General features: G+C 39.4%; 2 protein-coding genes across 6 annotated transcripts in view; both read left to right on the plus strand.

Annotated features, from left to right (window-relative positions):
* ARID1B (AT-rich interaction domain 1B) overlaps positions 1–25,723 on the plus strand; it is a 441,898-nt gene that overhangs the window by 56,020 nt on the left and 360,155 nt on the right. The gene's annotated exons all lie outside the window — the stretch shown is intronic.
* Positions 2,018–2,495, plus strand: LOC310632773 (transcription factor BTF3 homolog 4-like; the record flags this gene model as incomplete). Its single annotated transcript, XM_083350192.1, has 1 exon — positions 2,018–2,495. Exon 1 carries the CDS (start codon positions 2,100–2,102, stop codon positions 2,493–2,495), a length of 396 nt encoding a protein of 131 aa, XP_083206318.1. The 5' UTR covers positions 2,018–2,099.

Genomic DNA, 25,723 nt, shown 5'->3' on the forward strand with positions numbered 1-25,723 from the left:
GTTGCCAAGCATCTGAATTTGGATCATGTGACCATGGGGATGCTGGAACAGTCATAAGTGTGAAAAATGGTCGTAAGTCACTTTTTTCAGTGCTGTTGTAACTTTAAACAGTAACTAAACAAACTATTTTAAGTCAAGGACTACCTGTATTATAACCTCAGGAGTTTGTATGGAAGACTGAAATAGCTGGTGGTTGAGAGAAAGTCTTTTAGAGAAGAGGAATAAAGATACTGACATGGTTTAGACCAGGGGTCGGCAACCTTGGCTCTTTTATGACTCGCGGACTTCAACTCCCAGAATTCCTGAGCCAGCATAGCTGGCTCAGGAATTCTGGGAGTTGAAGTCCGCGAGTCATAAAAGAGCCAAGGTTGCCGACCCCTGGTTTAGACATTTTGGAGACAAGCCCATGGTGTTGCGAAGTTTTCAATCTTGATCTACAAGAATTAGGCAGAATCCTGAATACCAGAGCTGAAAATTGGTATTAATGCTACTGGTACTGATTATGTAAGACATGATCATTCACTTTATGCCTACTGAAGAAAATGCAAAAGAGTACTTTCCTTTGACACAGAATTTGCTGAAACATCATTGCTGTCTTTTTTATAATACTCCTCTGGATGTTTTTTTGCAGATAGTATGTGTCGGAGCTTGAAATACTCTTGTGCAGTTCTCTTTGAACATATAGCACAGGACAAGTTCTAACACATAGTTGCTTGACATGCTACCACCTACCACTAAGAAAGAATGCCTTACTTGCATTATCTAAGCTGATCTGCTTCAAAGTTTGCCAGTCATTTTGCAGTTTAAATACTGGGCTGTAAGTAATTACTGAATTTCCATCTTGAATCATTGCAGATATTCTTTGAACAAAGCAAGGTAGCAGTGGGAAACATTGAATAGGCTAAAGCAAACTATAGTTATCTAGGAGATGTAAATCTTCACAATCTTTGTGAAAGTGAACCCATTTTTGTTTTGAACTGCAGCATATACTCCATCCTTGTATTGCCCAAGATAAAAATCATAAAATTACTAAGTATTTAAAAGATGTATAAATAGTAGAAATCTAAAGGGTTCATTAGATATTAATTACCCTCCTATTCTTTTATTAATATTTCAACATGTTAGCTTTGTAGATTATTCACATTCTCATGTCTTCACATTGAATCTTAAGAAACAGCTTTCTACCAGATGACTGATCCTTTTTTAATACTGACTGGTAGTGGCTGACCAGTATTTCAGGTAATTTTTTCCTAGCACTAGCTATTATGTGAGGAATGGAATCTGGAACTTGTGAATGCGTCCCATGGAGAAAAGATGACCAGTAGCAAGTTTTTGTATGAATCCTGATGCTCAGTACACTGTTTGGCTACATGCTTAACTTGGGAATAAACACAAATCTTGCTATGGAATTAAAACTTTGCTGCTTTGCACAACTGTTCTGGGAAATCAGTGGCCATATACACTTTAATTAGCATTACCGGTACATAAAAAGCAGAGTATTTAGTGCTTGGTGTCTTTGGATTTTGTATAAGAGCAGTCCCTTTTTTGCAGCTCTCAGGAAAGGTGGGTAATATAGGCATTGTTGCTTGTTCACATGATTAAATGATAAAACTCCACCAAAATATATAGGCATAGGAGGATTTGGTGTAAGAAAATTATTTTCAGTGAAGAATTTTTTTAAAATAGATTTTTTTAGCTACCAGATTTGGGGGCAATCACTATAAAAATAATATAGCGCATCAGTTTGACAAAACCTGAAAAATTGCAAAACAACAGCTAAAGAGTAGAACGTATTATGTACATGAAACCAATGCTAATTATGAAATTAATTAATCATGTTCATCCAAATGCTTTGTACCTTACATAGCGTTGTGACAAAATTCAGGCACGTTTAAAGAAATAAATTTATGGCCTGAAAGCAACAGATAGAAATGAAGCTGGTTAAAATGACTGGGGAATTTGGTTTGGTATGGAGTTATCAGCTCAAGGCATGTCAGCATAAAACAAGCAGCATACCCCTCTCTCCCCTTCACCTCTCCGCCATCTTGTTGTTGCCGCGTGTTGCTTTTGGAAGGCTCGTCGGACTGAGATAAAGCAAGATGAATCAAGAAAAACTGGCTAAACTTCAGGCTCAGGTCCGAATAGGTGGAAAGGGTACATCTCGTAGAAAGAAGAAGGTAGTCCACAGAACAGCAACAGCTGATGATAAAAAACTTCAGAGTTCACTCAAAAAATTGGCAGTAAACAATATTGCTGGCATTGAAGAGGTGAATATGATAAAGGATGATGGAACAGTTATTCATTTCAACAATCCAAAAGTCCAGGCTTCACTCTCAGCAAATAAAACAAGCAGCATAATAAGATGTGTCTCAAGGTTTCACTGGTTCCTTTTCTGCAAGGACAAAGTCTGTATTCCAATGGAATGTCTTTACATCTCCCAACTCAGTCAGTGGATGGGAGCACATTATGCTGTGCCCAGGTTAGGGCCCTCCTGAATGTCAGTATAGTAATTTAATTTAGGTATCGGATAGGTTTGGAAGGTGTGCATGAGCTACTTAAAATATATATATTTAGAGAGGGACATCAGGTCTCCTTGAGCATCAGTAAGACATTGCTTCATTGCCTCTATTTGCATGCTCTCTTGAATTAAGGAAAACCTACAGGTTCCAGTTTCTTGGTATTGCTTGGTCCAAGATGAAACAAAATTATCATAAAAGGACACGGGGAGCATGACTTGCCGATGATAAAAAAAATCTGTTTGCAAAGATGTGTATCCAAGCTCCATGGTTTTATTATAAATAACTTGTAGTGCTTCTACATTGCAATATTCAGCCAAGATTTGCAGTAGAAGTCTGGTACAGCTAAAAGTCAGCTGTAGAAAGATACCTATTCTGCCAGCTCCAAGGCTAAAGTCATTTGCTTTTGGGGTGAGTGCATGTCTATTACAAGGAAGCAATGGGAATGCGGATCCACTTTTTTCTTCAATTGCATCCTTCAGTGACAGAGACCTGTGCAACAACAACAGCAAGAAGGGTGGGGGGAACATTCTCTATAAGTTATTTTAGAAGCTGGATTTTCCACCTGAAGCTCAAAAGCGCTTGGTCCAGTCTTTGAAAGCAAATACAGATATTTCTAGGATCTCTTGGATACACCCCTTAGAAACAATGTAAAGATGCATAATACGTATTGAAAAATTGTGTGAAAGTAAGATGCAGAGTATGCTACTATAATGCAAGGAGAACTTCGAAAGATTCTGTTGTTTTGAAATGCAGTGTCTCGCTCAGAAATGAAAGAGGAGTGTCTGGTGCAACCATAAAACCTTATTTGTTTATAGAATCCACGTTTTCCTTTTTTTTTTAAAGCAGAGAACAAATGTGCAGATTTTTGTTTACTTCTAGCAGGAAAAGAGAAAATAGTTTTTCTCCATTCCCTCTCCTGGATTAGTGTGTGGACATTTATACAGGCTGCTATCAGGCAGACTTTTTAGAAATCATGAAACAGTCACAAAGTGCAGAGTAAATATTGAAGCTATCTATTACATTTATACTACAAATAACTGTAGCGTACAGCAAGTCCTGGTAAACCTGGTAAAGTTATTCCATGACTGGAAAATTCAATCAGCATTTACTCTCCTATCTCCTCCTATTTCCTATCTTCCGTAGCCCCTAGCATTTTCTTTAGGTAGTCAGTTTCTACACTTTGTGTTTCTGTATCCCTCCAAATTTCCCTCAAAGTTTAGAAAAGAATCAGATTTAGATACATTCGGAAGATTTCTGTCACTTCAAATAAGTCTTATTTGAATATACAAACTCTTTAGTTCAGTATTCATTTACTGTAGTCCTGTGTGAGGGTTACTAAGGATAGTAGTTTTATAGCAAATACTTATTTGCCATTCTTGGAATCAACATCCAAGGAATATCTGCATGCCCATTCCTGTGTTTTATATTAATTTTTGCTCCAAAAGACGCATTAGGGCTTATTTTCTGGTTAGGTGTTATTTTGGGGGAAACACAGTACTAAATACATCCGTCTGACAGACAATCTTAACTGCAGCTTATTTCTGGGGTGGGGCTTATATTACGAGTGTCCTGAAAAACCATGCTAGGGTTTATTTTCTGGTTAGGTCTTATTTTGGGGGAAACACGGTATTACTTTGAAGTAAGAAAGTACTCATTCTTTTAGCCTTGTGCTGTATATCAAAGTCTATACTGCTGATGTGCAATTGTGCACATTATTCTGGTCATTTCTGGGAATTATAATTTCCCATTAGACTGCCATCATATAAAAGTAAAAAAAGAAAAAGAAACGTGCAATGAATAGATTCAGTGTATTCTCACAGATAAAAATGAGACACTTGAAACTGTCCATTATTGCTTTTTGGTTGTTGTTGTTTATTTTTACATAACGGGATAACAGAGTCCAAAGGGATGTTGGAGGTCTTCTAGCCCAACCCCCTGCTCAGGCAGGAAACCCTATACCTTTTCAGACAAATGGTTATCCAATCTGTTCTTAAAAATTTCCAGTGTTGGAGCATTCACCACTTCTGGAGACTATTAATTCCACTGATTAATTGTTCTAACTGTCAGGACATTTCTTTTTACCTCTAGGTTGGTTCTCTCCCTGATTAGTTTCCATCCATTGCTTCTTGTCCTGCCTTCAGGTGCTTTGGAGAATAGATTGATGCCCCTCTTCCTTGTGGCAGTCCCTCAAATATTGGAACACTGCTATTATATCACCCCTAGTCCTTCTTTTCATTAAACTAGGCATACCCAATTCCTGTAAATGGATAAATTAAAGTCTCTTGGAGGGGTTTGTAGAAAAACTGCTAAGTGTGGCATGCAAGTGTGATGAATGATATAGAGTTTTGATAAATAAAATAATAAGGCAGATCCAAAGTAAGAATAATTGTATTCTATTTATATATTTATTTTGTCCTTAGATTTCTTCATGAAGTTTTTCATCTTGTAGTGATTTACTTTTATTTATTTTATTGGATTTAGAGGCCAGATTGCTTACATCTCAAAAGTAGGAAATAATAAAATGAAAAAGAAAGAAAGAACGCGCAGTAGTAGCCACCCATCCTGCAGGCTAGTTGTAAAGTAGGTATAGAGGGAACCATTTCTAAGGGGATTCTGTTCCAAAGGACAAGTGCTGCTGTAGAGCAGGGGTGCCCAATCCCGGGGCTGTGACCTAGTGCCAGGCTGTAGCCCATTAAGCACAGGTCGTGGGAGTGGTGAATGAGCACATGCATGTGTAGCTGCATTTGCGAAAGCGGTACGCACACACAAAAAACCATCCCCTCTCTCCCTCACACTGTCACCACTGCCATCTCTGCTGGTCCGCCGAGCCAGAAAGTTGGGGACTGCTGCTATAGAGAAGGTATACTTCCTAGGCCTATTTGGCAAGTAAAAACTGTTGGAGATAGGTGTTATTTAAATAATTGGCAATGAGTCAGTTTGCAAAGCAGTGGCTTTATATGAGTGTAATATGGCTTGCCAGATTCTATTCACATCACTGCAGAATGGTGCAGATGGACCAGTATAAAAGGCCTTCTTTGTTACAGCTGCCATCCATTCTTCAAGTAATGGCTGTAGTCAGAATTACTTCCATATTATGCACTAGTCTTAAATATGTTGATGAAGATTCTCAGTGATCTAGGTAGAGTTGTCTAGAAGTTGAAGCATGGCAACTGGATTTCTTTTCATGTTGGTTCAAAACATTTCGTTGCTTATCAGGAGGTACTCAGACTGAAGAAGCTATTTGGATAAGCAACGAAATGTTTTGAACCAAGAAGAAAAAAGTCCAGTTGCCATGGCTCAACTTCCAGACCAGTCTTGAATAGAGAAGTGAAGCCCATTTTAGAGCAAAGATGAACCACTCTCAGTTTTCAGGGGCCCAGATAATCTTAGCTACTCAGTCTTGTCAAGCTATTAAGTGTAGTTGTTTGTCCCCATCAAGATCCAAACAGATACTGGATTAGGACAGTAGGGTCAAGATATATAATTAAATATCACCTATGTACTGATAATAACAGACTCTAAACTAATGGTTGACTTCAGACAGTGGTGTAGTCATGTTGATATGAAATAGAAGGAGTGAGAGAGTTGGGCCCTGAGGCACTCCACAAGCGAGGCACCATGGATATGATTTCCCCCTATCCCATAGCTAGACTAGAAGGACACCATTATTAATAGAATTTAAAGCTGTTGAGCTTGGAATGACCTTCCCATTTTATGGGGAGTTAGAAGTTCAAATGCAGTCCAAATAATTTCTATATGGAGCCCAATTTCTATGGCAAGCTCTGCTTCCCACCCTGTAGCCATGATCTTTATTCAAGAGTCCCTGCCCACTCATTTACCTTCATGGACAATAGTTTTTTGGGATTTTGGCAAGAACTGTTCAGATATTTTTATATTAAGAAATTTAAATAATGTTAATTTAGTCAATATTAGGGCTGTTGGTTTGATCTCCAAGCCTGGTGATTGTGTGACGTCCTTGTAACCAGAACCACCCATGGCCAACTTCTAATATCCGTGTATAGAAAGGCAACACATACAGATCAAATCTTCAACTTCCACCGAAGCCAAAACTACAGCTTATTTTTGGGGTGGGGCTTATATTAGGACCATCCCGAAAAATCAAGTTTGGGCTTATTTTCGGGGTAGGCCTTACTTTCGGAGAAACACGGTAGGATCCTTCCACAAAGCTAGCCAGGATGGATTTCCTTCTGCTGATCCAGAGAGGCGCTTTGATCATCACTGGAAAATCTGTGCAGGTCTATTAAATTCTGTGTATCTATATATTTATGTTTATATTATATTTATATTATATTTATATAAACTACCAGAGAGATAAAATTAATGTTGGATTGAAGACTAGAGTAGTTCTTGATAATGAACTTGATAATGATAATAGCTTTCATCTCACTCTTCCTGCCCCCATTTTTATCATATTTCATGTGAAAAGAGGAAGTCTGTAGGAATAATACAGGAAGTCTGCCAATTTTGAGTGTTTACTGCTGCATTCCCAGCACAGCCCAGATTTAATTATCTCTAAAGTCTTACCTCACTGAAATGGCAAGTTCAATGCCCTTAAAAAAAAGTGCAACATTAGCAAAGAACAAGCAAACAAGTTTATACACTGTAGTCATACAAATGCATAATTTAAACTTCTTATAAGGCTTATGGGCAAATATAAAAGGCACCCTCTACTGCTACCATTAATAATGGCATATATGTATGGAGATTAATTATTATAAATAAGTTAAACAAAGACATAAGAATCATTATGTAGTAGAGAGGTTTTTAAATAATCAGCTTGATTTGAGTAAAAGTCATGTTATGTGATCAAAGAAGGAGGCTTAACAGAATTTGATTTATAATGAGAAAGAGGATGCTAGTTGTTTATGAAAACTTGTGGATATGTTTACTGTTAAAAAGACTTGTGTGCTAATTACTTTTCATGGCTGGGTGAGGTTTCTCTGGCAATGTAAACATATAAGGAAAACATAAAACAATGTTTCTATAAATGGAACTCTGGCTTGATTAAATTAGTTCCTTTAAAATTCCTTGGCAGTTTTTTTCATAGGAGTGCATGATATTTAAAGAGATAAAAAAAGATTAAACAAAAATAAAAGCTTGCTGGCATACTCAAAACCCTTGGATTCTCCTAGTCAAAGTGATCATTTGTCATCATTCAAATATAAGAATATTTACAATATAGGTAACTTGGTCAAAATGATGAATGGAATACTGTCAAAATTTTGAAGGGAAAGGCATGATGATATGAAGAGAATTGAAGGAGTTTTGGGGGAAATGAGTATTATTATAGTTAGGCACGACTGCCTAAAAGACATAGAGAGTATTCATAATATGAGCAAAGAACCCTTGTAGTTTTTGGATCTGATTGTACAACTCTTTGCTCATGGTGGAGCAGTGGGCTAATGCCTCCTTAAGTAACAACAGCTGCCTGCAATTAGTGCAGGTTCGCATCCCACCGGGCTCAAGGTTGACTCAGCCTTCCATCCTTCCGAGGTAGGTAAAATGAGGACCCAGATTGTTGGGGGCAATTAAGCTGACTTTGTAATAGTGCCGCTTGGGGTGTGTGTGAAAGCCCTAATAAGCAGGCATATACATAGAATGAAGGCTACTGCTAAGCTTGTAAGCCGCCCTGAGTCTTCGGAGAAGGGCGGGATATAAATGGAATTAAAATAAAAATAAAAAAATAATCAGTTGCAACATTACTGTTAAGCTAATTTGTTTGTTATTGTTTTATATATAAAATGTTCAATAATGCCCTGAAGAATTGCAAGGAAAGTATGTAAAACAGGAATATATATGGCATTATATAACTGGATTTCAATTAATTAACTTTAAATATTTTAATAATTTTAAATGCATTTCAAAAACAAAAGGCTATTTGAAAACATTTGGGGGAAAATTTAGATTTAGATTTAGATTTTATTAGATTTATATACCGCCCTTTCCCGAAGGACTCAGGGCGGTTTACAGGGCATTTTAAAATCATATCAATATAAAATACAAAGTTAAAAGAGAATTAAAAGATTAAATTATCCGTGAAAATAAAACCCCAGTTAAAATTCTCAGCCTGGGTCAGAGAGCTCAAAGAGCCAAGTCTTCAGGTCAGTGGCGTACTTATGAAAAAACAAAGATTACAACATCATTGGAGCTACTAGATCTTGGTTAGAGATGGCCATTAATGGCAGCAAAGAGAAACAATTGCTGCAATCTAGTAGATAACCAGATTTTTGCAGCCTAGTTCTATTGGCCCATCCATCAAAGGCATTACATTTTTCTTGATGCAATGATTATCCAATGGTTAGTTGTTATTTTTTTTATATCCCACCACAATTCAAAAGCTTTTTGGCAATTTACTTATGCTAAAACCTTATATACTATTTATTACTACTTCTGTTTATCACCATCACCATCACCATCTCAATTCATTGCATGCTAAGTAGTACAAATAAAAAACAAGTAAAAACAAAACGTATCATAGCTGCAGAGATCCAAATAGAACAAAGGAAAGGAGGGGGGGGAATGAAAAGATAGCCAAATGCTTAGAATGACCTCTGAAGGAATTTGGTTTTCAGCACCCTCCTGAATTGCCCTCAGAGACAGGGCCAGTCTGATGAGTGCTGAGAGATTGTTCCACAGAACTTGTGTGCTGTGAAAAAGCAGTGTCTCCTGGCCCCAGGTCCTTTTTACATCTGAAATGTGGGTAACTAAGAGTAGTTTAGATCACCATTAGGTCTATCTAATTCTGGTTAGAGTAAGTATTTTGTAATTAATGTCCTGCTGTGTGATGTATCAGAACCTCATATCTGATTGGTAAACTTGCTTGATATTGAATTAGACTGTTAGGTTATCCAATCCAGCCTTCCCTAGACTAGTGCTTTTCAATGGTTTTGCTAGCAGAGAATTATATGTTTTAAGGTATCACTATATTCACTATCCCACAATGTACACAAACCCACTATGTCCATAACCTGCTGGATTTAATTACAGTGTGCTTTCACTTTTTTCTCCTACGATACAGGATCCCAGAATCCAAAGACCAATTAATCTCCTTACAGCTGTACAAATAGAACAGAAAGTGTATGTAGACCTCTTGGTTTATTTCTGGGCCTGGCATTGATAACAGTGACACAGCAACTGTGTTACCTTAGAGTGACCTAGAAATAACCCAGTTTAGCTGGAGTTCATTCAAGGAAGTTGAGATGACCAGCTAAGGAGTATTGTTTACATTCCATTTTTTCCCCTAATAACTGTAGTTGACTACAGTTGAGTAAGCTTTTTGACCACAGTGGATATTTCTTTGAAATAAATTTGTATTTGTATAGCATGTGTGTATGTGTAATAGCCACATGGGGAAGTAGGCTTTTGTTTGTTGGTTTATATTCTGCTTTTATTATGTTTATATAGCTAGCTGGGCTGAGAGAGAGTAACTGGCCTAAACTCATTCAGCTGACTTTCATGCCTGAAGGCTTGTTAGAACTCATAGTCTCCTGGTTCCTACCCTAGCGCAGGGCTTTTCAACCTTTTCACCCATTGTACCACATTTAGGATATGGCAACATCCAAGTACCACCAGTCGCCTAGCAAGGTATCAAAAACTTGATAATCAAAAAAAAAAAAAGGAAAAAAGTGATGAAGTACAGGTAGTCCTCGACTTACAACAGTTCGCTTAGTGACTGTTCGAAATTCCAATGGCACTGGAAAAAGTGCCCCCCAAGCCACAGCCGAGCAAGACACCTGCCTGCCCACCCGGCAGCGCTCTTCCTCCTGTCTGAGGTTTTCATTGTTGTGAGCATTTCTGTTGAGGATTGGCAGTGGGGGTGGGGTAGGGGGGTGTTTGGTTTTTATTCCAACCGTCTGCTGGGTGGTTGCAGCAGGTTTTGGTCACTTCACATGACCCTGGGACACTGTGAGCGTCATAAATATGAATCAGTTGTCAAGCATCTGAATGTAAATCGCAAGACGCTGGAGGTGCTGCAACGTTCCAGCTGATCAGCGCTTCTTCTGGGCTCAGAAGTGCCAGGATCAGTGCCGAGCTCCAGCTGGAGCCTGGCGCTGATCCTGGCACTTCCACTGAGCCCTGACAACCCTGCAGCTTCAGCCATCTCTCGCTCAGTCTTGTGCGGTGCTGCTACCAGTTCAGCTCATTCCCCTCCCCCGCTACCACTTTTCTAGGATGGTCGCATACCACCTGCCAGGTGCCAGTGTACCACAGGTGGTACCCGTACCACTGGTTGAAAAGCCCTGGCCTAGCGCTTTAACCACTACACCATACTATGTCGTTATTTAAAAGTTTCTGTATTAATCTTTTGTTGATTTATATCCTTTACACTAAGGGTAACTATTGCTATTGTATGAAGAAATTAAAGATTAATGGTTATGAAGGTAAACAATCCAATATATCAAGATTTGTAATAACACAATAAAAAGGGAGGAAACATTTAGAAATCAATTTTTATTTGCAAACATTTTCTTAAATCATATATATATTGGTGATATTCTAGCAAAGATTTCATTTATTATAAGAAGACATTGCATAAACTGCTAAATATTTCTGCATGTTCAGTAATTTAACTATGGACAATTTTTTTTTACCAGATGATTTTTCATTTTCTATTTTTTGGGAATAAAGAGAAGTTTCAAACGTAAGCTGTATCTAACCCGTCTTTCAGAATTGTACAAAGTGGTAATAACAGGTTACGGAACAATCTTTTCCCTTGTAATTGCTGTGTTTCTGCTTTTCCTCAGAATGGTAAATAAAATATTTCTGATGTTTTTATTAATCGAAAAATATGGGACAGTTTTTGAGTCATGTCTCTGCCAATAATAACAATCTCACCAGTTTCTCAAAGAGAAGCAAGAGAACTAAACTATCAGTATTTGAACTTTGGACATTTTAATTGCCTGGAAACATTTTTTCAAAAGGTATAAAGACTGTCTGATAATTTAAGGTAGGAGATTTTAGGGTTGGGGGAACAGAGTGCTAATATTGGAAAACATGGCCACAATAGTGGCATATCATTGGAGGTATCTCATTAATTTCAGCAGACTTTTCTTGTTGTAAGTCTCTTGTCACACAATAATCACACAATCCAGGGGAAAGGCACAGCTGCTCTTAATAGTTATTTACCATTAAATCCATTTGACCTACAACAGAGGTCCCCAACCCTTTGGGCACCAGGGACCGGTTACGTAGAGAGAGGTTTTTTCCGTGGACCGGAGGGGGTGTGGTGTTTTTTTTTTTTTTACAAATTTTATTATTTAAAACTTTGGACAAGGTGTTAACGGTCTGACATTCCTTCTTGTCTTACATCATTTTTGTGTTTTATATACATTTTATATACATATCATTTATATACAATTATATAATATTCATTTCATTTATTAAATTTTTATACCACCCTTCTCCCGAAGGACTCAGGGCGGTGTACAGGGCAATAAATATAAAAACGAAGTACAAAAGTTAAAAAAACAATTAAATATTATGCCCGAATATAAACAGTAATTAAAAACCATGTTAAAACCCCAACCCTTAACCCATCAAACCAGGCCGGATTGCTCAAATAAATAAGTTTTTAGATCCTGCCAGAAGGAACGAAGGTCGGGGGCCATCCAGAGCTCGACCGGCAAGCGGTTCCACAGGTCTGGCGCGCCCACAGAGAATGCCCTTCCCCTAGGGGCCACCAATCGACATTCTTTTATCGGAGGCACCCTGAGGAGGCCCTCTCTGTGGGAGCGCACTGGACGGAGGGAAGTTGACACCGGCCGCAGGTGTTGCCATAGGTAATCCGGACCCATGCCATGTAGGGCTTTGTAAGTCATTACCAACACCTTGAATCTCACCCGGAGGGCAACCGGCAGCCAATGCAGCTCACGGAGCAAAGGTGTAACATGGGAGTATCGAGAGGCTCCCAACACAACTCTCGCGGCTGCATTCTGCACCAGTTGGAGCCTCCAAGTGGTCTTCAAGGGCAGCCCCATGTAGAGAGCATGACAGTAGTCCAGACGAGAGGTCACGAGCGCATGAGTGACTGTACGCAAGGCATCCCGGTCCAGATAGGGCCGCAACTGGCGCACCAGGCGAACCTGGGCAAAGACCCCCTAGTCACAGCTCCAATATGCTCTTCTAAAGAGAGCTGTGAGTCTAGTAGGACCCCCAAGTTGCGCAACCTATCTACGGGGGGTAATAGCTCACCCCCCCCATGGAAAGAAATGGAATAATCTGAATTTCCCGGGATGCCGGCACGAACAGCCACTCAGTCTTGTCAGGGTTGAGCCGAAGCCTGTTCCTCCCCATCCAGACCCGGACCGCCTCAAGGCAACGGGACATCACGTCGAGGGCATCACTGGGGTGGTTTGGGGTCAAAATAAAAAGCTGGGTATCATCAGCTGGGGTATCAACATATTCAATCTTATCAACCACCTTATTCTAGTAATATGTGAAATCAGCATCTTGTATATCTCTATTGAGACCTTCCTTTCTGTTCCCACCATAGGTAAAACTTATTCCAAATTTTGTAATACCGTAATCTGACTCATCTTTATTTTTTATTTCCAAAGTTAACTTGTCCATTTCTGCGCACGCCCATATTTTATTTATCACTTCACTCTTGTCAGGTATTTCACTATCTTTTCATTTCTGGGTGAACGTCATTCTCACTGCTGTGATGATATGTATCATTATATATAACTCTTCTTTGGTATGTTTCTCTGTTGTTATGCCAAGCAGGAAAAATTCTGGTCTGTAATCTACTCTCCATCCTGATATTCTAGCCATGTCCATATTCTTTGCCAAAACTTTTGCGTCTTATTACAGGACCACCAAACATGAAAATAAGTACCTAGTTCTTCGGAACATTTCCAGCAATTAGGGGATATTGTTTTGTACATTTTGGCTAATAGTGCTGGAGGGAGATGCCACCGGTAAAACATCTTATATAAATTTTCTTTGTAAGCTGAGGGGCGTGGTTTTGTGTGCTGCTTGCATCCCACAGAAGGGGCTTTGCTTGTTTGTGCGGCCAGTTGCTGGCATGCTGTGGGCCCGTTACTGGTCCACGGACTGGGAGTTGGGGATCCCTGACCTACAATCAAAATTGTAGGAGAAGGAGAGAGGCAGAGCAGAGTCGGGGTGGAGTCAAAGAGAGGAATCAGCCTAGAATCATTATGTTCCCATAAGCGGTCCATGTCCAGCCCCCCAGAGCCAATTTAGTATTGATTCTCAGTTGACTAAATTCTTTTATGTAAGAATGAGCAATAAATGAGCTTAACCTGAACTTAACGCCTGGTCCAGATTCTTTGCATCTGGCAAAAATAAAACAAAAACAGTCTCAAAGATTATAAGTCTACCCATCACGTAAAACACATTGACAGAATCATGGTATTAAACATAAAATATATGAAGTCATGTGCCTGTCAGATTCCAGCCTGCATTCACCATTTGCCCTCCTTCTGCTTTCCTCACTACGAATAAGCCTTACTGCTCTCTTGAAACCCAAGAAGAATGGTACCTATCAGACTTCTGCAGGGAGGGAATTCCAAAGTATTAGGGACAATGATCAAACAGTGCTTTCACTGCTAGATGAAAAGTCTTGTATTCAATTAGTCCTCAACTTACAACTAGTTGCTAGTGACCATTTGAAGTTATGACAGACCCCAAAAAGGTACTTTAGACCTGGATTCTAAGTTTCCAAGCCCCCCTCAGGTCACATGATCACATTTCGGGGACTTGGCAACCACCTTACTGTTTGCAGCGTCCCACAGTCACATGACTGCAAGTTACAAGATTTGTTCTCTGCCCCCCCCCTCCAGATACAGGGGTTTATTTCTAATTTCTGGCAAAAGTGCTCTTTGTGGACAGAGGGTTCATTTAATGACCATTGCATTCACTTAATGACTGCTTCAAAAATGTCATAAAATCAGGTTCATCAAGTAATGACCTTCTTCTTTTTTTTTTTTTTAAATTTTATTAAATTTATTATTTAAAAACATTGGACACAGTACCAGCGAGCTGACAAACCTTTTTGTCTACAATGTTTAAATATATATATATACATGTATATATGTACATCAAAAATACCCTTAAATACACTTAGATTACAAATCGGTGAAATACCACAATATTTAAAACAGTGAGCTAGTCTGTAAAACCTAATAGAGACCTTTCTTTTTATCCATCCAAAGATACAATTTGTTCCAAATTCTATAATAGTCTGATTGATCTTTATTCTTTAATTCCAAAGTTAATTTGTCCATTTCAGCGCAATCCCAAATTTTCCTAATAACCTCTTTTTGTCCTGGGATCTCATTCTTTTTCCATTTTTGCGCAAATGATATTCTAGCTGCTGTGATAATATGGATCGTTAAGTATAGCACATCTTTAGGATATTTCTCTTTCGTGATTCCCAACAAGAAAAGTTCTGGACTAAACTCCAGATCTTGTTTCAATATTTCTTTCAGCCAAATCCAAATCATTCTCCAAAATTTTTGTGTTTTACTGCAAGACCACCACGTGTGGAAGTATGTGCCTATCTCTTCAGAACACTTCCAACATTTGGGAGATGCTGTTGTGTACATTTTTGCTAAGCGGGCTGGGGGAAGATGCCATCGGTAAAACATTTTAAATAAATTTTCTTTATACGATGAGGCCAGTGTTATCCTTTTATTCCTATCCCAAATTGTTTGCCAAGTATCTAGGTCGATGTTATGTCCTAAATTGTTAGCCCAGATCAACATGGGGTCTTTCACTTGCTCTTCAAACAGCTTATATCCCAAAAGTAATTTATAAAAATTCCTTATTTGTTTAGAGTCCGGTCCCAATAATATTTTGTCCAATGCTGTTTCAGAGGTATATATCCCCCATTCATTTTTATCCTTCCTAAATCTCGATTGGATTTGTAAGTAGGCCCACCAATCGAGTTTTATACCTTGTAATTCTAGTTCATTCCTAAGTTTCAATTCCCCCTCCTCATTCAGAATATCCTTGTATGAGATTATGTTACCCAAATCAAACAGATTTGGGTAAACTATCGCTTCAAGGGTGGATAGCCAGACCGGTATTTTGGTGTAATTGTGAGATCTAATTTTTTTCCAAGTATTGAATAGCGCTTGCCTGATCCGGTGTCTTTGAAAATGCGAGAAAAGAACTTGTTTCTCCGTCCATAGGAAAGCATGCCAGCCATATTGCAAATCGTGACCCTCTAAAGTTAATAGTCTTCTATTTCTCAAGATTACCCATTCTCTAATCCAGCTCAGGGCCGCGGCGTGGTAATATAATTCCCAGTCTGGCAATCCAAAACCCCCATTTTCCTTCGTGTCTTGTAAATATTTCAATTTAATTCTTGGTTTTTTCCCCTGCCAAATAAAATTTAGTGATAATTTATCCAAATTTCGAAAAAATTTAGAGTCGAGTTGAATTGGGATATTCTGAAACAAAAACAGGATTTTAGGCAGAATATTCATCTTAATGACAGCGATTCTTCCCAATAATGAGAGTTTTAGGTTTCCCCATCTTTCCAGGTCACCTTTTATTTGATTCACTACACTATCATAATTATCCTTTTTGAGTGAAGTGCATCTAGCCGTAATGTTAATCCCTAAATATTTTATTTTCTTGACTATTTCTATATCCGTGATTTCGGCCAGATTACCTTTTTGTTTATTGGTCATATTTTTAACAATCATCTTGGTCTTATTTCTATTTATTCGCAGTCCGGCAACCTCACCATATTTAGATAATTCTTCCAATAGCTTTGGTCCCGTCTGACATGGATCCTCCATAATAAAAACTAGATCGTCCGCGAAAGCTTGCAATTTAAAGGTTTCCTTTTTAATGGTTAATCCTTTTATCTTTGGGTCGTTTCTTATAGTTCTCGTTAATACTTCAAGAGTCAATATAAACAGCAACGGTGATAAGGGGCAGCCTTGCCGTGTTCCCTTTTGAATTTGAAACTTGCTAGATGCTTCCCCATTAATAATTATTTTTGCTTCCTGATTGTCATAAATTGCCCTAATTATATTTATAAACTTTTCTCCCATATTCATAAAGCTAAGCTGTTGGCACAAAAAAGACCATTTAACATTGTCAAATGCCTTTTGGGCGTCTAAGAAAAGTAATGCCATCTGTTGTTCGCTATGTAATTCATAGTACTCCAATGTATCTAATATTATTCTAATGTTGTGCTTAGTGTGTCTCTTAGCGAGAAAACCATTTTGATCTGCGTGTATGAAATCATTCAGAAATCGTTTCAATCGTTCCGCTATAATTGATGTAAATATCTTGTAGTCCGAGTTAAGAAGTGATATGGGTCTGTAATTTTGGATTAATGTATGGTCTGTGTTATCTTTCGGAATAAGGGTTATGTTTGCCTCTAGCCAAGATTTAGGCGTCCTTGCGCCTTCTAATACTGCGTTAAATACCTCCACTAGGGGTTGAGCTAGGATATTTTGTAATTCTTTATAAATCTCTGATGGAAGAACGTCGGGTCCCGATGCTTTATTATTCTTTTGTGCATTAATAGCTTTTATCACCTCAGATAGTCGAATTTCCTCGTTTAACATATTTCTGGTATCTTCTGTGACCTTAGGTAGTTTGGCTCTTTGAAAATATTCCTCCATTTTCTCCACACTTGCCTGGCTATCTTCTTTGTATAAACGTTCATAAAATTCCTGGGCTATAATTTTTTTTTTTCCTCCTGGTGGAATATTCTCCCTTCCTCATCTCGTAGTTCGTGAATCCAGTTTTTCCCCTTTTGTTTTCCCAATTTGTATGCGAGCCACCGGCCCGGTTTATTTGCATTTTCAAAAAAATTTTGTTTCGTGTTTCTCAATTGTTGTGCCAATTTCTCTTTGTCTAGAATGTTAAGTTTGTGTTTAATCAGATCCATAGATTGCTTGATATTCTCTTTTTGTGGATCTTGTTGGAGTATAACTTCTAAGCTCTTATATTCCTCTTCTAATCTTTCCCGTTGTTGTCTTTTCCCCTTATTTTTATATACCATATATGCCCTCGCTACCCCTCTCATCATTGCCTTAGCTGTATCCCAATTGTTTTGTACTGAGGTGTCTATAGCTTTATTTTCCTTAAAGAAAAAACTTAGTTCTCTCTCCATCTTAGATTTGAGTTCGTCTTCTTTTAAAATTGCTCTTTGAAGCGTCCATCTGGGTATTTTTTTGGAACCTTTCCAGATAAGTTTAATAGGATTGTGATCTGCCCAAGTACCTGTCGCTATATGTACCTCGTCTATTTCTGAACTAATTTCTTTCGTCATCCATACCATGTCTATTCTAGACCATGAGTTATGTCGGTTGGAGTAATATGTATATTGTCTAGCCTTACGATTTCTTTCCCTCCAGACATCTTGGATATTTAGTTCCTCAGCCAAGTTAAGAAAAGATCTCGGTAGAGTTCTTCTCTTCTTTTTCCTAAGCGTCTTTCCCATATAATCCAAATTTATATCTAGGATAGCATTAAAATCTCCTATTAAACAAATCTCCTCATAATCAATGCTACATATCTTATTGTGAAGTGTTTTGAAAAATTGTTCTTGGTTATGGTTTGGGGCATATATCTCTACCATCATGACCTTCCTGTGATTTATTATAACCTCGACTATCAGTATTCTACCCTCTTTATCGTTATAAATTTGTTTTGCAGTCAATTTTGGGTTTACATATAGTGCCACTCCTCTCTTTTTCTTGTGTCGGTCTAAGGAAACGAATAGGTTCCCTATTCTTGGTTGTACTAACAAATATTTTTGTTGTTCCTTTATATGGACTTCTTGTATTGCCACGATATCCAATTGTTGGTGAATAAGCCTATTAAAAAATTTCCGCCTTTTCACTGGCGAATTCAATCCATTAATATTCACAGACATAATACTACACTCACCTCCCTTCATCTTACTTATTTCTGGTTTTTGTGGATCTCGTGATTCGGGGCTCTCTCTCTTCCTTGTCTCTAGTTCCATGTTTCTCTGTTAACTCACCGGATTTGTTCCTTCTATCCTCTGTAGCTAAGATCTTCCCATCCATTGCCACACGTATTGTATCTCTTTCTCTTACCTCCCTTCCATCTTGATCTTCTAAATCTACTTCCTCTTGGCTATGGAAGTGGCGTTTGTAAAAATCTTCTGCCTTCTCTATCGTGTCCAGTCTATGCCTTCTATCCTGCCACGTAACAAGAATACCCTCTGGAGTTAGCCATCTAAAGTTTACATTTTCTCTTATTAGTTTGGATGTTAAGAATTGATAGCCGCGTCTCAGATCCCTCATCCTTTTAGGTATCTGTTTAAGGATGGTGATTGGTTGGCCCCGAAATTCTAATGGTTCCTCTCTAGATCTATGCAGAAGCTCATCCCGAATTGATTTTTTAACTAACCTTACATGTACTTCTTTTGGGAGGTTGTGCCTTCTCGCATAATTAGTTTGGACCCTGTATGTTTCATCAATTTCCGCCAGCATTTCCTCCTTCCCTACACTGAGTGCCTTTGCCATCAGTTCTGCCATCATGACCAACAGATCTTCCCCTCTTTTTTCTTGAACGTTCTGGAAGCGTAGATAATGAGCAGCCTTTTCTGCTTCCAGAAAAATGACTGTTGTTTCTAATTCCTTATTAGCCTGAAGGAGTGTTTCATTTAAATCATCTACTCTCTTTTCCTCTTTTTCCATTCTAGCTTCCATATCTTGAAGTCTTTGTTCATTTTTGACTAATTGCTGTTGAATCCCTTCAAATTTATCATCTATTGCTTGGATTTTCCCCTTTAATTCACCAGTGTCGTTTCTTATTTGGCCTATTTCTCTCTTCATCTCCTCGTGGTTTTTGGCCATTGCCTCGTGTAGGTTTTGCAAAAGGGCATGTAAATCTTTAAAGGAATTCGAGTTAGATCTTTCCCTTTGCAGCATATCCTCTATAGATTTCTGATTGGAGGGACTTGAGGCCATCCCCTGTCCCTGTGCTGCTGCCTTTTTGCCAGCGCTAGGCTTAGTTGCTCCCGAGATACTTGTCATGTTTCCCCAATTATAACAGCGTTTTATCAATGTGTAATACCCTGAGTCTTATATAAACCTTTTAACTCTATGACAAAAGATATATAAAACAGTTACCACCAGATACTTATTACCAACTAAGCAATTTATATAATAGAATTCTATAGTATGAATATAATCAAAGTCACGTTCTTCTTCTTTTTTCCCCCCCCCCCGTTTCCGGCGCAGAAATTGGCACCTTTTCCGTCTTCCTCTGCTGTCAAAGACCAGTAGGTGTCCCACTAAACAAACCTCCAGTTACTAAATTGCTATATCAAATGGCCGCCCGTGACAAGTAGAGTAGAATTTCAAAAGTTTCAAAAGTTCACAAATTCAAAATTTACCAGGATAGACCAGACTAGACCAAGCTGATCGCTTTCCACGCCCGACAATCCAGAGTTCAGTCTCTAAGGCTCCAAAGCTCAGACTTTGACCTGTTGTAGCTTTTCTCCAGCTAGAATACAGTCATATAGTCTTCGGCTTTCTTTCCCTTGCTGTTTTTGCCAAACGCCTCCCTCAAGACTTCTATCGCCGCTTATTCCCTCTCCGTGAGGCTCCCACTTCGAACCAGTACCTCTTTCACAAGCGCTTCCTATTTAATATTCGGATACACTCTCCGTCAGCTCCGCTCTACCGTTGTCCCGCTGCTTACGTGCTAGCTCCGTCCCTCTGTCAGATCTTCATGTCGGCCATTACTGGCCTCCTTCTCCCCGGTTCGCTCGCATCAGACTTTCTCCGGATCTTCAACACGAACTGCCGCTCATGAAGGTTCTCCGGGCTGCCTGCAACTTCGGATGTCCCTACAGGACCTCCTGAAGCTCCGAAAAGCCCCCGCGAACACTGGGTGAGAGGTTGTGCGAGGAGAGAGCTCCGTTCACACAGCCGCCCGCTCTGACAGTTGGCTCCGCCCCCCAAGTAATGACCTTCTTAATGAACAGCACGACTTAACAACTATAATTATGGTTTCAATTACAGTTGTCAGTTGGGGACTACCTGTAAATGAGGCCAGAAAGGAATTGTTACCTCAGTCTGATCAGATGGACAGATAAAGATGGGAGAAGGCATTTCTTCAGATAATACAGGTAGTCCTCGACTTACGACCACAATTGAGCCCAAAATTTATGTTGCTAAGTTAAACATTTGTTAAGTGAGTTTTGCCCCATGTTATGACCTTCCTTGCCACAATTGTTAAGTGAACCACCTCAGTTGTTAAATTAGTAACATGGTTGTTAAGTGAATCTGGCTTCCTCATTGACTTTGCTTGTTAGAAGGTTGCAAAAGATGGTCACATGACCCCGGGACACTGCAGCTGTCATAAATATGAACCAGTTGCCAAGCAACTGAATTTTGATCACGTGACTATAGGGATGCTGCAATGTTGCAAGTGTGAAAAACAGTCATAAGGTCCCTTTTTCAGCACCGTTGTAACTTTGAACGGTCACTAAATGAATTGTTGTAAGTCGAAGACTACCTGTATCTTGTGCTGCTTGCATTAATTATCTAAAAAAACAAAATACAGGGATGTGTGTATGTGAGCGTGAGTGTAAATAAATACAAAATTTCTGGAATCAGATAGGAGGGACTGAAAGTATTCTTCGAATTATATTACTAATGGTATTGGAAGACAGTTCTTTTTTATTCACATTAATGATCCATTTTGGATTTGATTGGAATAAACTGACAAAAGATGGTCTTTTGAAATGAAACATGACGGAAAGCAGTTAGTATAAACTATCTAATAATTCTTCACAAGTAGGAACAAAGCAGCCATTAGAAAGTGAGATTTATGCCAATAAAAAGATAGTAAGATAAATTGATAGTCTTGCAGTGGATCTGAGTTGTAAAAAATGAACCTTTGTACCCACTGCTTCTTCCTTCCTTCCTTCCTTCCTTCTCCTTCCATCCATCCATCCATCCATCCATCCATCCATCCATCCATAAATTAGTAGCAGGCAAATAATTATATTCTTCTCCTTATTAAACTTATATTTTTAAGTGTTTTGTCTTATATTAAACAGAATTAATTCCTTACTTTCTTTATTGCACAGCGCAGAAGAATCCTACTTAAGTGTATCTGTTGCTGTCTGAAATGCCTGTAGGTTTCACCACTGCCTCTTAGTTGTGTTACCACAGGGAGAAGACTCTTGCGTACTTAGCTCATTTCAAACTCTGTATCACATAGAGATTTCAAGCCATGTTCATGATGCTGAAATAGATATTAGTCATTCTTGGTGACTCATAGACTGCATTAGCTCAGTGACTAAAAACTGGGGATTTCAATACATATCAAAGATTGTCATGCCATTTAAAAAAAACAAACCCTGCAATATCTGCACATTTATTGTGTGTTGTGATGGGGCCATGGAAAGAGGAAATAAAATTATTAGGGGATTGGAGTTAGTGTGGAAAGGCTAAAATTATAGGACTAGTTGCAAAGAAAAATGTCTCTTATTAGCTGGAAGTTTTATAGATATTCAGTATAATTTATTATTTATTAATTTTAATATGGTTCAGTATTTAAATTTATACAATTAACAGAAATATGAATAAAGTGGTGAGATTCCTGTCTGTTCCAAGTAATAACAAGGATTAAAACCCAAATTAGACATAAATTGTGTCTAATTCACACGTGGAATTTTACTACTATCAAATTCTTTGATGGACCACCATGTACCAGGCTTTTTAAAATGATTTGAAAATGGATATAGCATGAATTTGTTAGAGGTTGATAAAAAATGTAGTAACTATTTAATTCACCTAATAGTAGCTAATAATAAATTTCACTAATAGTAGCTAACAATAGAATTGCCCCTGATTTCTAGAAGAGAGAACGACTATCAGGAGATGGTTTTGGCTACTGCACGCCACTATTCTGTTTTCTTAATGGACATTTTTCTCATCCGTGCTAAAGAGAACAAGCTGAAATACACATGATTTTGGTCCAGCAGAGAACTCTTATGGCCATAGCAGAACTGGCATGTTTCCTCGAAAATAAGATGCACCGCAAAAATAAACCCTAGCTAGCCTGATTTTTTGGGGTGGACCTAATATAAGCCATGTCCCCAAAATAAGCCAGGGGGTAGGCGTGGCCAGCAGAAGTGTCAGCAAGCGCGCAGGGGCCAACAGTGTCTGGAAGTAGCCCTACACATACCGGCCCCTTGATGTAGCACAGTTAAGTCCAGCACAGAGGCAGAGGTGGGGAGGAGGCAAACAATCAGGACGCGCTGCGCACTTTTGACCCAGAGGGAGATGGAACCTTTATCTGCTTGCAAATGGGGTGCTTGGAAACCGAAGCATTCGCTCTGTTTCCAGCCACCCCATTTGCAAGGAGACAAAGCTTTCAATCTCTGTCATTTCTCTATCTGGCCAATAAGTGTTTGGGTGCCTATGGGCCGGTTGGAAACAGAGCAGATGCCTCAGTTTCCAACTGCCCAATTTGCAAGCAGACGAAGGTTCCAGTCTCCCTCTGAGCAAAAAGTGTTTGGGAGCCCAAACACTTTTCGCCCGGGCGGAGAAATGACAGAGACTGGAGGCTTCATCTGCTTGTAAATGGAGGGGTTTGGAAATGGAGTGAATCTCTCAGTTTCCAAGTGTCCCGTTTGCAAGCAGATGAAGCTTCCAGTCTCCCTCCCTCTAGGGAAAAAGTGGGTGCCTATGGGTCACTTGGGGCCGCTCCACCCACCCACCTGCCTCACCTTGTGGCACTGGCATGGTGCAGTGGGCTATTTTTATTTATTTTATTTATTTTAATTCCATTTATATCCCGCCCTTCTCCGAAGACTCAGGGCGGCTTACAAGCTTAGCAGTATGTAGCTATGTAGCTTCCTGCCACAAACGGCCACGAGCAGCCATAGAAGTGGGCCAGTGACCACACGGTTCCTGCTGGACGGGGCTGTTGGTGCTGCCACTGTGAGGCAAAGCAGGTGTCAGGAAAAAAAATAAAGACATCCCACGAAAGTAAAAACTTTTGGAAGCAAATAAAATAAAATAAAATAAAATAAGACTAAGTCTTATTTTCAGGGAAACACGGTATACAGTACTTTAGTTTAGAATGGATTCTTGGAGTACAAGTTTAAGAAGAAAAAGATATGCAAAAATTGGCTGGGATGCCATTCTGTAATAAAGATGATTCACACATAAAGAAATATAAGATCAACCTTACAGTGAATAGGTCTCTACGCTGATGCGTTTGTCCAAAGTGGATAGGTCTCTGCAGATGCATTTGTCCGTATGGGACTCAAACACAGATTCTTTTCATGTCCACATGGAATTCTGCAGTATTCAGTCACCTTCTACTTATGAATGATACTGCTTGAATATCTGTTGCTCTATGACTGCTCTCAACATTCATCTGTATGAGTCTAAGAATCTTTTTCCCCCAGACAAGATACAGCTGTCTAGACAGCAATGATGCAATCATATATATGTAAAACTAAACCTGGAAGCTTTTACAGCTAAACCAATCCAGAGAGAATCAATGAGCTCCTGTCTGTGAGGATGTACTAGCTTTTAAATTAATAAATCAAACAGAAGTTGTCATTCTAAATAAATTATATGAAACATGATCGTGTTGTACGTTTTAATGATTTTATTTGTTTTCTTTAAAAGTGTTTATAGTGAGGAAGTATGGGCAAATCAGGAATAATGTGTACTACCTCAAGAGATCACTCTGATGATCTTGATCTGGCATTCTAAACAAAGGGAATCTGCTTTTGATGTTCTTGTATGTGTAGGATATTATGTGTTAATAGAATTGTAGTATTTTATCATATTTTATTATCATATTTGTTAATTTTAGGAGTGTAATTCATTTCTGCTTGATTTTAAAATTACAGATTTTTTTCCATGCGCCAACTTTTCACCTTTTGCTCCCAACTGCTAAGGCCTTACTACCTTTTCTGCCTTCTTTTTTGAACTTATCTTCCCCTGCAAATGTTTTGTACACATGGTTTCCAACATCTTCCAGCTTTCCTTATGAAGACAGTACAGTGTTGATGTAATGTATGGATAACCTTGGGGAAAGAATTTCTGCTTAGGAAAGAATAAGACAAGAGAGGCAGGAGCCCCTAGTGCAGTGATGGCAAACCTTTTAAAGACCGAGTGCCCAAACCGCAACCCAAAACCCACTTATTTATCGCAAAGTGCCAGAGGTGCATCAGCATTCTGGTGCCCTCAGGGGAGGCAGGGAGGTGCCTCTGAGTGTTGCCTCTGGCATGCAAAAACCAGGGGCGCAAAAATGGGCCACCATGCTGCAAGACACAAATACGGCTGCCACGGCACCACCGGGTTCAGATATAAGGCGCTGCACCACACAAGAATGAGGCATGGCTAGTGAGTATCACGCAGTCACTAGCCCCACCCTATTTGCAGCACTTGCATGCTCATGGCCTCATGCACGCACGCACACATGTAAAATGCTTCCCCTCCCTTTTCTTCCAGTCCGCCAATTGACAATGGTTGGTGACCTCTGCTCTACTTGAGCTTGCTAGTTGGCCGCTTCGCCTCATTTGTGCTGGGCACAAATTGTGGTGGCCTGATAGACTTGCTGCTGGTGGCAGCGCGCGTGCCAACACAGAGGGCTCTGAGTGCCGCCTCTGGCACGTGTGCCATAGGTTCGCCACCATTGCCCTAGTGGCTTAATGGTCAGAGAAAGAAACTTAGGAAGGAGCCACTCTAGTGGATCAAGCACTTAAAAGTGGTGGAGGGAAGTTTATATGTTTATACTTGCAAGATTCTGTTAACAGTATTAATTCCATTCTTAGTTCTGTTAAGTAGAATCTGCTCATCTTGTTGCGTTCCTGCCTGATTTACCTGGGAGGCGGGGCTGACAGTTCCAAAGGCAGCACAGCTTTGTGAAGATAGCACAGTGTTCCAAAGGTTCAGGCAGCCAAATGTAGGAAAAGCTGGGTCTAAAAAGGAGACAGCAAAGGCAGATTGGTGTGGGGAGCTGGGAAAGAAGAAGCTGGACAAATGAATACTTCCTGGCCCATCTGAGGCTTCCCAGGGTGTAGGAAGCAGTCCCAGAGCCAGGTAGGATGGGGGCTGCTTGCTGCTCCACAAGGCAGGGTGCAGGTTGGCCAAAGGATAGAGATGGGAGGAAGGTATGCAGGTCGAGGCAGTACCTCACTTTATTGAGGCTCAGGCCTGGGAGGTACCAAGCCCGAA

Source organism: Vipera ursinii (assembly GCF_947247035.1).
Source record: "Vipera ursinii genome assembly, chromosome: 1".
NCBI classification, from domain to species: Eukaryota; Metazoa; Chordata; class Lepidosauria; order Squamata; family Viperidae; genus Vipera; species Vipera ursinii.